Source organism: Barbus barbus (genome assembly GCF_936440315.1).
Source record: "Barbus barbus genome assembly, chromosome: 26".
NCBI classification, from domain to species: domain Eukaryota; kingdom Metazoa; phylum Chordata; class Actinopteri; order Cypriniformes; family Cyprinidae; genus Barbus; species Barbus barbus.
In genome coordinates, this window is record NC_136754.1 from 15,771,747 (window position 1) to 15,784,689 (window position 12,943).

At 38.0% G+C, this 12,943-nt stretch overlaps 2 protein-coding genes across 2 annotated transcripts; one reads left to right on the forward strand and one right to left on the reverse strand.

The window, feature by feature from the left end:
* Positions 1–618: 618 nt before the first annotated feature.
* LOC306845836 (E3 ubiquitin-protein ligase HECTD3-like) lies at positions 619–7,922 on the reverse strand. Its single transcript, XM_079378814.1, has 21 exons — positions 7,266–7,922; positions 6,860–7,020; positions 6,064–6,156; positions 5,696–5,831; positions 5,468–5,589; positions 5,117–5,230; positions 4,736–4,818; positions 4,463–4,628; positions 4,275–4,356; positions 3,875–4,057; positions 3,263–3,315; positions 3,061–3,125; positions 2,867–2,970; positions 2,624–2,737; positions 2,448–2,537; positions 1,861–2,067; positions 1,597–1,726; positions 1,237–1,311; positions 1,062–1,143; positions 917–988; positions 619–817 (listed from the first exon to the last, which is right to left on the reverse strand). Exons 1-21 carry the CDS (start codon positions 7,611–7,613, stop codon positions 733–735), a joined length of 2,565 nt encoding a protein of 854 aa, XP_079234940.1. The 5' UTR covers positions 7,614–7,922; the 3' UTR covers positions 619–732.
* A 541-nt stretch (positions 7,923–8,463) lies between these two features.
* Positions 8,464–12,554, forward strand: LOC306846692 (medium-chain specific acyl-CoA dehydrogenase, mitochondrial-like). Its single transcript, XM_079380245.1, has 12 exons — positions 8,464–8,578; positions 9,134–9,245; positions 9,335–9,432; positions 9,524–9,593; positions 10,616–10,716; positions 10,867–10,947; positions 11,060–11,190; positions 11,266–11,374; positions 11,490–11,630; positions 11,705–11,800; positions 11,896–12,144; positions 12,229–12,554. Exons 1-12 carry the CDS (start codon positions 8,564–8,566, stop codon positions 12,298–12,300), a joined length of 1,275 nt encoding a protein of 424 aa, XP_079236371.1. The 5' UTR covers positions 8,464–8,563; the 3' UTR covers positions 12,301–12,554.
* Positions 12,555–12,943: the final 389 nt, after the last annotated feature.

The window sequence follows — 12,943 nt, forward strand, 5'->3', positions numbered from 1 at the left end:
TCATTGTTTATTTTGTTTTATTGAACGTTTCCTACAAACAACTTGGCAACAAGAATATATCTTTTTGCACCAGTAGATCTAGGTGCATAAAAGAAAAGAGTCAGGGCTTTTCTTGTAAATCATATTCTCCCATTATGGCAAGCCATTTTATTGCATATTTTTTTCCTTCCTTTCTTTTTTTAAATCATTTTGAGGGCTTTTGTATATGAAGGACAGTTGTAAAATAGACCAAATCAAGGCTTCACTCTCAAGTAGGTTTGTGTATATAAAATTTTACCAGAAATTCTTCTTTGATATTGCCCATAACAAGCCAATGAGCAATGTTCTTTTCAGAAAAGCCTCCTACGTGACAGTGCACCAGTTAAACTGACATCCAGCCTAGAAGAGACAACATTCACCTCAGCAAAAAAGTGGGAAAAAAAACATGGCGGTAATTGGGCACACTTATGAAGTTCATGTAGCTTGAGTGCTGCTGTCAGTGAAGCAAAAGGGTGACAACATTTCTCAAATTCATGTAAAATTTTGTATTACATAGAAAATAAAATTTCTAAATAGAAATTGTCCTGAGTGGTCTCAGACTTTATTGATTTATAAGCTTGAAAGAATTGCAAACCAGGTATTGTTTATAACATATTTATTTATACTGTACAGATGTAATTGGCAATAGTGTAGGCATGGTCATTTATGCCAAAATCCCAGTATGTAAAATTCGTAAACATGGCAAAAATCAGGTCACTCCTCCCAAGGGCTCATGTCTGTATCGATGGCCACACAATTATATGCAGCATAGCGAAGCTTCTCTTCACAAACTTTAGCACTGCGGATTACAAAGCAGTAAAAAAGGGACATTTTAATTAGTTATCATGCATCAGAAAAGACCAACTGCTCACATAAATATTATATTCCATACACAGACCTTGGGTATTTGGGTAGATAAAGGGTGCTGGAACATGTGGAAGATTGAGGAAGTGCATCTGTGGTTTCAGATCTAGACAAAATGCATTAGTTTAATTTTCATCCTAAATGCATGTGATCTCAATGTTATTTTCTCCACATCTCACCCTTGTTTGTCTGGGAAGATATAAATTGGAGCAGGAAGACGACTTCTGCCAGTCACAAACCTCAAAAACCTGCTGCGATCCTCTGGTAAAAGTGTACATAAATAAAAAATTAAGAACTTCTTTTTGCAAATTATTAGAAAAAGTTGTTTCATGTACACCAAGGATTCTTACTAACCATTGGTGAAGTTCATCAGGGCTTCCCATAAGTACTGCACTCTGACATCCGTTTGTTCCAAGTCTTCATAGCGTGCTGATAAAAAGTAAAAAACATTTTAACACATCATATTCGTATATATATGCATTACATTAGCAAACACTGACATAAAATTCTAGCAAAACAAACTATTTTGGTAACGTGCACCTTGAAATTCAATTTAAATTTGGGACCTAAAGTAAAACAAGTTGAGAATGACTGCAGTACAGAGCTGTAATATTTTCAGTTTCATCCACTATTCGGTTCAATGCCTTGAAGAATTCATGCTGAGGCAGAGAATATCAATTATTTAATGCTCATGTCAGCTGCTGTATGACTCACTGAGGCGTTTAAGGGCCTCCACTGTGATCTCTGGGTCTCCACACACTTTCTTCTCCACTTCCTGCCATGTCAGGAGATCAAGCACAGCTTGCGGCACCACTTTCACCAGTCCTGCCTGCATGGCAGCAAACTGTGGTGCACAAACACAGCACAGACTTTTACGAACTGATTGAAAAAACTATATGTTTAGTAATAAAAACAAAAAAACTTTTTCTGTTGATCCCAATTATAATAGTCTCAATATATTTTGTAATGTAGTATTACCTGTTCCCTGCTCTCTTCTAGTCTGGATTTCTGTACCAGGCGTATGAACTCCATGCGGTCTTCATATCGGACCACCACTCCACTGCCTCCTGGGATCAGCTCCACCAGCCGCCCATCACTCAGGGGTGTGGTGTACACAAGCTCCTGGCCGAACTTAAAATCAAATGTCTCCTTGTCCATATGCTCCATAGCCTCCAACAACTTCACCTAAGGAATCATGTTTCATCAGTTCCACTGATTACATGTTGGTTAAATCAAGTCACCTTTAGCTCTTTTTTTCAGTACAAATGATTTTGATTCAGGTATAAAGCAGCTCTACAGAAGACAATAGCGTCATAATTCAGCTCAGTTTTTCTTATCTTATAGTGTAAGAGCAGTCAAAAAAATTCAACTGAATAATCATTGTCTTTTAAAACCCAACTTAGCAAGCCAAAGAAGACTGTGGCAGAGAACCAAAAATCCATAAGTTGACAGAAATGGAGAAAAAAACCCAGGCTCAATCGACTGTCCAGATCTCATCTGACCAAAGAGTGGCCAGCATCAAGATGCAAAGATAGGACTGAAGGAGAGATGTTTGGGCTTCTTACCAGCACTGAATCTACTGCAGGAAAGTCTTTAGTCCAGCTGACAGTTTCTCCAATCAGCTGCTTCCACACCAGCCCTGGTAAAGCCAGAACCTAAAGAATAAATATTATGAAATCTCATTCAATGTTCAATTAACAATAAAGTCCCAATAAAATTACACAACAAGACCAGCACTCACCAGAAAGTCTTTTCCCCGAAGAGCTGCACCCATTAGTTGCCCAATCCACTCAAATTTGTGGAATTCTCGGCATGAAGGATGTGGCACATAGAAGTCTCTGGCCTCTCCAGCCCCCTGATCCAAAACAGTTTAATTATTATATAATGATTGATAACTTAATAACTACCTTGTCAGTTAAATTAGAGTCAATGCAATGCAACTATATAAAGAAAATGCCAGTGCATCTGTCAAGTTTGTTGTTACCTGGTTAGAAGTTCGTGTGAAGAATGGAAGTGGCATGGAGCACTCTGATGAGCTGGGACAAAGCTCTTCAGACATGTCGGCCAGGCTGTCTCGAAAACCACCACCTACAAAACAGAAATCTCAGGTGAGGATAAGGTGTATTTTTGCAGACATGAGAATTATTGTGGGTGTGAGGAAGCTTATCTCTATATGACCTTGATCGATGATGCCTTCTGCAATGAATTTACACTCCCACCATTGGTCATATCGTGCTGGCCACCTGTAAGAAAGAGAAAAATATTTGTGTGTAAAGTATAATAAAGTTATAGCTTCAATCATAACTAATGTGTTATGAATTATTTTGACTGTGTTCTATAAAACAACTTCTGGAACTCTAAAAAAAAAAAAAAAGACTACCTGTAATCCAGAGTCTTTTCATACTTGTCAGACGGCTTCAGACCCTCATACACCTGCATAAACAACAAAGAATATTCACTCTACATCACCCTTCAAATGTTTGTGGTCGAGAAGATTTTAAAAATGTTTTTCAAAATTTCTTATGGTCACCAAGGCTGAGTTTATGTTAAAAAAAATACAGTAAAAACAGTAATATTGTGAAATATTATTATAGTTTTAAATAACTTATCTTCTTGAATATATTTTAAAATGTAATTTATTTCTGCGATGACAAAGCTCAAGTCATTACTCAAGTCAAGTGTTACATGATCCTTCAGAAAATGATTCTAATACACTGATTCGGTGGTCAAGAAACATTTCTTATTATCAATTTTGAAAACAGTTGTATTGCTTAATATTTTGGTGGAAATAATTTTTCAGGATACTTTTGTAATATTTTATATGTCTTCACTGCCATTTCTGATCAATTTAATTTGTTCTTGCTGAACAACACAGCCTTTATTTCTTAAAAAATAAATAAATTGTGACACCAACTTTTGAACAGTAGTGCGTCTTGTGCAACCACAGAACAATGGATTTTGTAAAAGAATTGACACTTGTTTTGTGGACTACCTGAGTGAAGACAGCATTTTTACACGTGGAGTCCAGAGTGGGATTGTCACGGTGCTCCATGGCAAGGCGACGGTTGATGTAAAGGCGGGGCATGAAGTTAGGCTTACTGGTCTCAGAGTCCTTCAGGCACTGGGTGATGAGGGCAGAGCGACGCTTGGACAACAGCAGGAACTGCTTTATGCTCTAAGAGCAGCACAGCATTTGAGGAAACAGAATAAAAAAAAAAAAAGAGTTTGGCACATAAATTCCTGATGGCAATGGCAGACAAGGGAAAAAGTACAAATTTCACGTTGATAATTTAAGTAACTGATGTGAAGATGAAGGACAATGTGTTACAAACTATTCACTGAAGGTGTAAAGAATGGCACAAGCTAAATTTGCTGTAGACAAGAATACTAACTTTGATCTGGTTGAATGTTCCAATGCTGTAGTCCCATGCAGGCACCATATGAGGCAACAGACTGTCCAGGAGTGTGATGAACCTACAGATGCAAAAAAAAAAAAAAAAAAAAAAAAAAAAAACAATGAGAGCTGCCAAAAGCTCATATATTGGGCTTATTAAGTCACATATTGATGGGTGGGCATTACCTCTGAATGACCAATGCGCGGCGATAGAGGACATCAGGGGGTGTGCCCTCCAACCTCGGGTAGCGCACTAAGTTGGGAGACTGGAATACGTCTGCATTCAGGCCCAAGTCACGCTCGCAGGAAGATTTGATCTTTAGACCCCTGATCCGTACATCGATTCCCTCATCTACAGCAAAATATAATTACAGAAAATAAATCTAAATCAAGATGACAGGTCAGGAGTCTGGCGTTCTCTTTCAAATGACAACGCATGTCATATCAGATGAATCTTACCTCTGCATTCCTCAATCCTGATCTCTATGACAGGAAAATGTGATGTCATGTCCTCCAGAACACAAACCTCTCCAATTAAGTTGCTGTGATAGAAATAAAGCCATAGTGTTGCAATATTCAGAATCTTATATAACCTTTACATATTTAGAACTTGAAAATAGTGCTTCTAAAACAGCTTATACACATGAAATGGTAACTGGCCCCAAAAAGTAATTAGACTTTTAACCACACTTAAAAATGCATGAATGTTATCACATTAGATAACAAAATAGCAAAGTGACATTTATTTTAAAAGAAAATATCCCAAGCACACTTTCCAAACAAAATATTGCACCAAGTGTGTTTATTAGGCTTTAAATAATAATAAAAATAATGACTTACTCATCTATTGTTACATCACTGTATTTCTTGAGATTATCTCCCTCTCCACCATATACAGTCACTCTTTTGGGCATGTAGTTATCATCTGTTGAGTCCACTGTTAATATCAGTTTGCTAAAAGAAGAGAAAATTAAATTATTTATTTAGTTTCTGATCAGCTTTTTTTAATCTGAATGAAATATGGCACAGTTTTGATTAGCAAAAAACACATAATAAGGTTTGAAATTAAATAAAAATCTAATTTTGTGGAATGCCAGAATGTGCGTCTGAATGATCTGATCTGATTTCACTTGCAAAATGACAGTTCAGACAGTCAGTCCCAAAGGTGACTAGCAGATCAGCTGTGCTTACTTGACCACAGTGCCTCTCTTCATGTGCAGCCGGATCCAGTGCTGCCCCTGCATGCCATCGCTCTCCCAGTATGTCTCAGTGTCTCCATCTGTCAGGCAGCTTGCACCACCACTGGGGTCCTCCTTCAAACAGAAAAAACTCACTTACTAGTCTAGAACACCTGATACTGTATGTTCACGGCTCTCTGCTCTTCAATATAATGTATAATAATACTAAGCCCTCACATACCGAACTAGAAGACACATCAATGCTGGTCACGCATTGCTTCACGCTGCCAAGGTTTTCATCTTCTTTCCCAATGTGGTCATAGAAGTAGTGTACTAGGTCCTCATCACATTCGAAAGTCCATGTAGGAGGTACATACCTGGAAGACAGAGTTTGCATAAGTTTGCATAAGCAGATCCAGGTCAATATCATCATGCTCATTTTTTCCCAGATCTATTAATTTATTAATACAATTCATACTGTATATGCAATGAGTTGGATACACCTCTGCTAAAATAAGCATGTTTTTTACTTGTTCACCAAATACAAGCAATGTAGCGCAAACATGCTGATTTTTTCCTTTAATTTTTTGTGTCAAAGCATCCACTCGCCTCAGTTTGCGAACAGCGACCTCGTCCGGCTCTGCCACCTTGGGTTTGGCACCCATGTGTAAGGAGTTTTCCACATCCACCACCTGCTCCCACCTACAAAACCAATCAGGAAAAAAGTTGGTACTTCCATCCAGTGAACTGTCAGGATACAGTTATTTGCAATCAACACTTTAATATCTTAATAGACATGTTTCACACAGACTGTGAATTCAGGTACTAAGCTGAATATGTCAGACCGGCCAGTTCAATTTTAAAGGCAGATCATTTTTTTAAATAATTGATTGAGGTGTTACCTTAAGACAGCAAAACCATTTTCTGCTATAAAGCAAATACAACTGTTATCTATTTTAACACATTTAAAAAATGTGTTTTAATAATTCCTGGGTTGGCAAAGCAGAATTCAGCAGCACTCCAGTGTCAGAAATTATTTGAATATGCTAATTTGGTACTCAAGTCACTTTTCTTATTATTTCCAATACTGACAACAGTTTAATATTTTGTGGAAACCCTGATCCTTTTATTAACGATTCTTTGATGAATGAAAGTTCACAAGAACAGCATATTTGAAACAGAAATATTTTGTACAATTATAAACGTCTTTAATGCCACTATTGATCAGTTTTTCCATCCTTACTGAATAAAATTAGTAATTCCTTTAAAAAAAACAACAACTAACCACAGACTTTTGAACGTTTAGCTCCCAACACGTTGCTCACAAATATACGGTTCAATAAACTGAAGTTATGTACATCATGGATCAGTGAATTAGAGAACGGTGGCCAATGGTGACACAAACCTGCAACAGGGCTTGTGGTCATATCCAAACAGCTGCTGCTGGCGGCTGACAGTGTCTGGAGATTCCACCGGCACAAGCCTGTCTCCACCTTCTGTGTGTTTACACACCAGGATCCAGCCCTCTTCAATGTCCAGACCAGCACGATACTCCTCCAGCTGCTCCTGTGATGGTCAGAACAGCCAAACAATCACAGTGACAAACAAAACAGGCTGACTCAGATTTGAATGCCCATTGATCAGAAGAGTAGAAACTTCTGATAGCCACACACACACACACACAAACTACATGCCGTGACGTCACAGACCAGGAAGTCCTGTGTATTCAGAGAGCAATAATGATAAAGCAGATCAATCAAAATACCTTCTGACACCAGTTCCCGACAACAGCTCATACAAAAAGTGCATACCTTGCTTATTTTGACCCACAGGCCATGGCTGTTGCAGTACTCTTCCCCTGTTGTCCGTATACATGTGCCTTTTTTGGGCTCGATGTTACACTTGCATAATTTCTTGTGAGGAGCCTGATGTGGGCTTTCCCACACCGACACTACACTCTTTCCTCCGGAGTTGCCAGCTGTTGACGAAGACGCGGAAGCGGAGCCCGACGATGAATCTTTACAAATTTTGTAGCAAACCTCTTTCGGCACGTAACACAGTGACTCCGGCAGAGGCTCGCTTTTTCGGAAACATTCAATGCACTTGTTTAAAAACCGTATCCTACCCAGGAGGGTGTGAGGGTTGTCGTCCGGAGACATCTCCTCCTCAAGTTTGAGAGCGCTAGCCGAGAGCTAGCTGAGGATGTCAACACCAACACTGAGCAGCTCGGCCGTCCGCTAGCATTACCCTCACATATGCTTTCCCTTTCTTTCCCGGTTTGTCCGCTTTTACTGAGATCCGGTGTAATAAACGAACCGTACAACAAAAGTCTAGATACAGTTGAGCATTGTTACTCCCGCCAGAGCTTTCTCACGGATACTGGCATCTGTCAAGACAGCTATGCAATGCATCTCCACCGGTCTAAAGGGCGAACCGCCCATGTGTGTTTACTTATTTCCCAACTGGATACACTTCCTGTTACACTACCCTCATTTCAAATAGAATAAAACTATTCAAATTTCATAAAATTGAAAATGTAGATTTTTTTTGTTTATTTTGATTTTGATTATTAACATTATACATAATACTCGAATATACATATATGTTGAATTTTGGAAAAAAAAAAGACTTTTTTGCTTTTCTTTTCTTTTTTCCAAAAACCCTACCTTTTACATCGGTAAGGATTATTAAAATAATTTTAAATAATATTCCACGGGGTCTCAGATTTTTCATGTTTTATAAATACAATTGTATTTGTCAAGTTTATAAATACATTATTTAATTAATTGATAGCATTAATAATTAAGCATTATAGCTCATTTCTATTCAGTGTTCCTGCAAAACAGAAAAGAAGTTTGAATCAGTCTTTTTTTAACAATATATGAATTTGTTCATTATGAACACGATTTGAAGTAAATATGGATAACCAGATGTAATATTTTTGTCGTCTTTGGCGTTAGATAATAAAAGTAGGGCAAAAGTCACTAGAGCGACGGTGCATGATCACGTGATTAAAGAGAGGCCGGTGATTGGTTGGTGCTTCATGTTTTCTGGGGGTGAACATTGTAAGGGCATAGAAGGATCTGAGCATTGCCACTAAGAAATAACGATGATTTTTAATAAGGTAAGCACGCATTTCTATTGACGTAATTGTTAAACAGTTTTTATTTTGCACATGCTTGCAATTTTATTCATGTCAAATTAAGAGATATCTAGCCTAGCGCTAGGTAGTTAGATAAGCTGAATTCAAACAGCTAGTAACTCAACATTAGTGAGAAAATCATTGCACCTGGAATTAACTTAGTTAATACTTAACTTAGTAACGTAGTTTTCCTTAATGTGATGAGTTAATTGGTGATGTTGAGAAAGTTTGAGCTCCGCTCCGGCTTGTAGATTTACTTTTGTAACCTTGTCTATAAACAAAGGTGCTTAAACTTATCTTGTCATACTGTATGTACATATACTGTAACATACTCATTCTTTATGCGACTTTTATTCTTTTTATTTTATACAATTAAAATAAAATAAAATAAGTGCAATCATGTTGTGTGTGTGTATATATAGGTAGGTCTATTATTTGAATCATTTCCTTGTTAGCTGTAGGGACATTATCTGCATTGGTAAATCTTCAAAACTGTTATGTAAGTTCATAAATGTGTATTTAATCATTGTCCAACAGGTTTTGAGGGCAAGTTTTCAGGCTGGACTTAGGTTTCAGAGTACTGGACCTCAAGCTAGTGCCAGAGCAGCTACTGCTGCGTTGAAAGAATCTCTTGGAGGCTTCAGCTTTGGTATGTATTATCATCCTCTACTCACTGTGTTTTCAAAAATACCAAGGGATTTTTAGACCATCCCAACACACTGTTCCTCGATTTAACAGAACTAACTGACCAGCAGAAAGAGTTCCAGGAGGTGGCAAGAAAGTTTGCAAGGGAGGAGATTGTCCCAGCTGCCCCGTCATATGACAGAAGTGGTGAAGTAGGTTATTTAAATCCATTTGTCCACCATTTTTCACTTACATATTTTTTAGATTTGCAAAAAAATGTAATTCTTAACTTCCTCTTTGCAGTATCCATTTCCTCTCATTAAGAGAGCATGGGAGTTGGGTCTAATGAATGGACATATTCCAGAGGACTGTGGTAGGTACTTTAAAGTTTGATGCCCAAAAATGATTATTCTGTCATTTCTTCATCTTCATGTAATTCTAAAACCTATATGACTTACTTTCTTTTGTGAATAAAAGGAGACATTTGAATAATGGACTACTAATTGCTTGTTTCTATGCAATTATACCATAAAAACACCATAAAAGTATCATAAAAATAGTCCATATGACTTGTACTTTACAAAATCATATCTGAAACCATAAGAAAGCTTGGGAACAGACTGACATTTAGGATGTTAATAGATGAGATGAGGCACAAAAGTCATATGAAACCCTTTTATGGTGTGTTTTATGGCTTTCTAGAGCTTGACACTGTCTAGTCTCGTATAGCCAGATCTTCAAACTGATGGGAGAAGATTTGGACCCCATTGCAGTTTTCATCAGCCATCTGACTAACATGTAAAGCAATCACAGTTTGTTTTATTCAGAGTCATGTTTAGGGGTGTTAAAATGTAAAGTCGATGTCCCTACAATAACAGACAGGCGTGCAATTAATCAGGAATGCCGTCTTCAGTGGTCAAGAGTCTGTTATGAAATTCACATACCTTTTAAAAATCCAGGTTTTAATTGATACTGACAAGCACTCATTGCCATAGTTTATAAACCCGGCGGCTTTCTTCTTTTGTGAGGTGGTTTGGCCTCACAAAGGCTTCGTTTCCAGGTGGGCCGTCAAAGAATGGGACGCACACATCTCCCGGAAGTCCTGTAGGATTCAAACAATCAGATGACAACTTCAAAATTCCCAAAGCATTTGCTATTTTGTGTGCCTAATACATCAGATGCTCAACTAACAGTCAGTAGGTGTAACGTCTAAGGCTGAGACTAGGCAACCCCATGCTTCCTCCTTTTCGTGGTATTCAAAAGCGTACCCAAGATATACTTCACAAATGTACATTTTGTGTTCAATGGAAGAAAGTAAGTCATAGGATTATGGTTCAACATGAACACAAACATTCCTTTAATTCTGCCCATGATGCACTTTGCTATACGTTTCAGGTGGAATGGGTCTGGGCATATTTGATGCCTGTCTCATCACAGAAGAACTGGCCTTTGGCTGCACTGGAGTACAGACAGCAATTGAGGCAAACTCTCTGGGAGTAAGTGTAGTTTTATGAAAGTGTGCGTTATTTAATATTTAAATGAAATGGTCTTTTGTGCATGCCGGAATTTATTGTTGTAAGTAACTTTTTTTAATGTGATTTTTTTTTTTTTTTTTTTTTTTTTTTTTTTTTTTTTTTTTCATGCAGCAAATGCCTGTCATTATTGCTGGTAATGATGCCCAGAAGAAGAAATATTTGGGCAGAATGACAGAAGAACCACTAATGTGTGTAAGTGTGCCATTGTTTTTCTAATCATTCATATTTTTATGATTTATGAAGCATTCCCTTTAGCAGTACATAGTCACATTAGATAAGCACAAGCGGATGTCTGTGTCGACAGGCGTACTGTGTGACCGAGCCGGGAGCAGGCTCTGATGTGGCTGGGATAAAGACCCGGGCTGTTAAGAAAGGAGACGAGTATGTGGTCAGTGGTCAGAAAATGTGGATCACCAATGGAGGAAAAGCAAACTGGTAGGTGAACCACTTATTCCGTAACTCATAATTGTGTTTTGGATCTATTATAAATCCTTCTGTTTGCATTTATAGGTACTTCCTGCTGGCCCGTACAGATTCCGATCCCAAATGCCCTGCTAGCAAGGCTTTCACAGGCTTTATTGTTGAAGCTGACACCCCAGGAGTCCAGCCTGGCAGAAAGGTACAAGCTGCTGACAACTGCAGTCTGATGCACTCAGACAATACTGATACACTTTATTAATTTCACTATAAGATTCTGCACAATTTGCTTATGTGTACATTCTTTTGTTCAACAGGAATTGAACATGGGCCAGAGATGCTCAGACACCAGGGGCATCACATTTGAGGATGTAAGAATCCCGAAGGAGAACGTTTTGATTGGAGAAGGAGCCGGCTTCAAGATTGCCATGGGTGCATTTGACAAGACTAGACCACCAGTAAGTGTTCTTTTGCAGTTATTATTAACAAATTCTTCATGGTATTATATAAACCATCTCTTGATGTTTTTCAGGTGGCTGCAGGTGCCACAGGACTTGCACAGAGAGCCCTGGAAGAGGCCACAAAGTATGCTTTGGAAAGAAAGACTTTTGGCAAGTTTATTGCAGAGGTATTATCTGTTTCGATAGACATGTTTGACAACCCAAACTGATATCATGAGGTTAATAAGACTGTTATAAGACTGTGTTTGTTTTCTGACCCAAGCACCAGGCTGTAGCATTCCTTCTGGCTGAAATGGCCATGAAAGTTGAACTTGCCAGAATGGCCTATCAGAGATCAGCCTGGGAAGTGGATCAGGGGCGCAGGAACACCTACTATGCCTCGATCGCTAAGGCCTTTGCTGGAGACATTGCAAACCAGTGTGCCGCTGATGCCGTCCAGATCTTTGGTGGGAATGGTTTCAATAGTGAATATCCTGTGGAGAAGCTGATGAGAGACGCTAAGATTTACCAGGTAAGGATTGTAGACCCAACATTGTTTATTTGAATTGGGAAAGAGTATAAAATGTGACTAATGTCTTATTGTCTGCATCCACAGATTTATGAAGGGACTGCGCAAATCCAAAGGCTAATCATCTCAAGAGAACACCTTGGGAAATTCAAACAATGAACCTGTAAACCCAGGACTTCAATGCCATAAGCTAACTGTTTGTTTGAGTGTCTTTTGTACATGTTTTTTTGGATCAATAGATCTCAGGATTGTATCTCACAGATTGTAAATTGCCTACACAGAGCTCCAGTTGCCTTATGTCATATCAGCATGCTTTCCTGTCTTTGTGTTGAACAACTAAGTTGATCAAACCTGAACAAAGTAACATAGTTACACAGCTCTTCCGTAGAAACAAAAATAAATATCTGCTTTAACACTTGTAATTTTCTTGCCCAAATAGCTATACCAAAATGTTATTCATTTTAATTACTCTACAAAATGCAATATTTAGTTTTGTCCTACATTTTGAGTGCAACCCTGCGACTTCATGATTTCCACCAATACAAGTAACTTCATTTGGACCTACACAATGTTAGGTAGTCAAGTGCTTCTCATTGCAATCACTTTCTTTTCTTTTTTTTTACACATATTGTAATATTAACTGTATTTGTCAAACTCAACCATTACCAAAGTTACTGAAAAATAATAAACAAATATTAATATTTAATTTATGGTAAATATTTGGTCCAGAACTACAGTAGTTCATTCTGAGGGATAGCTTAAATTTGTATAATACTGATGCAATAGTTTTATTTTTGTATTT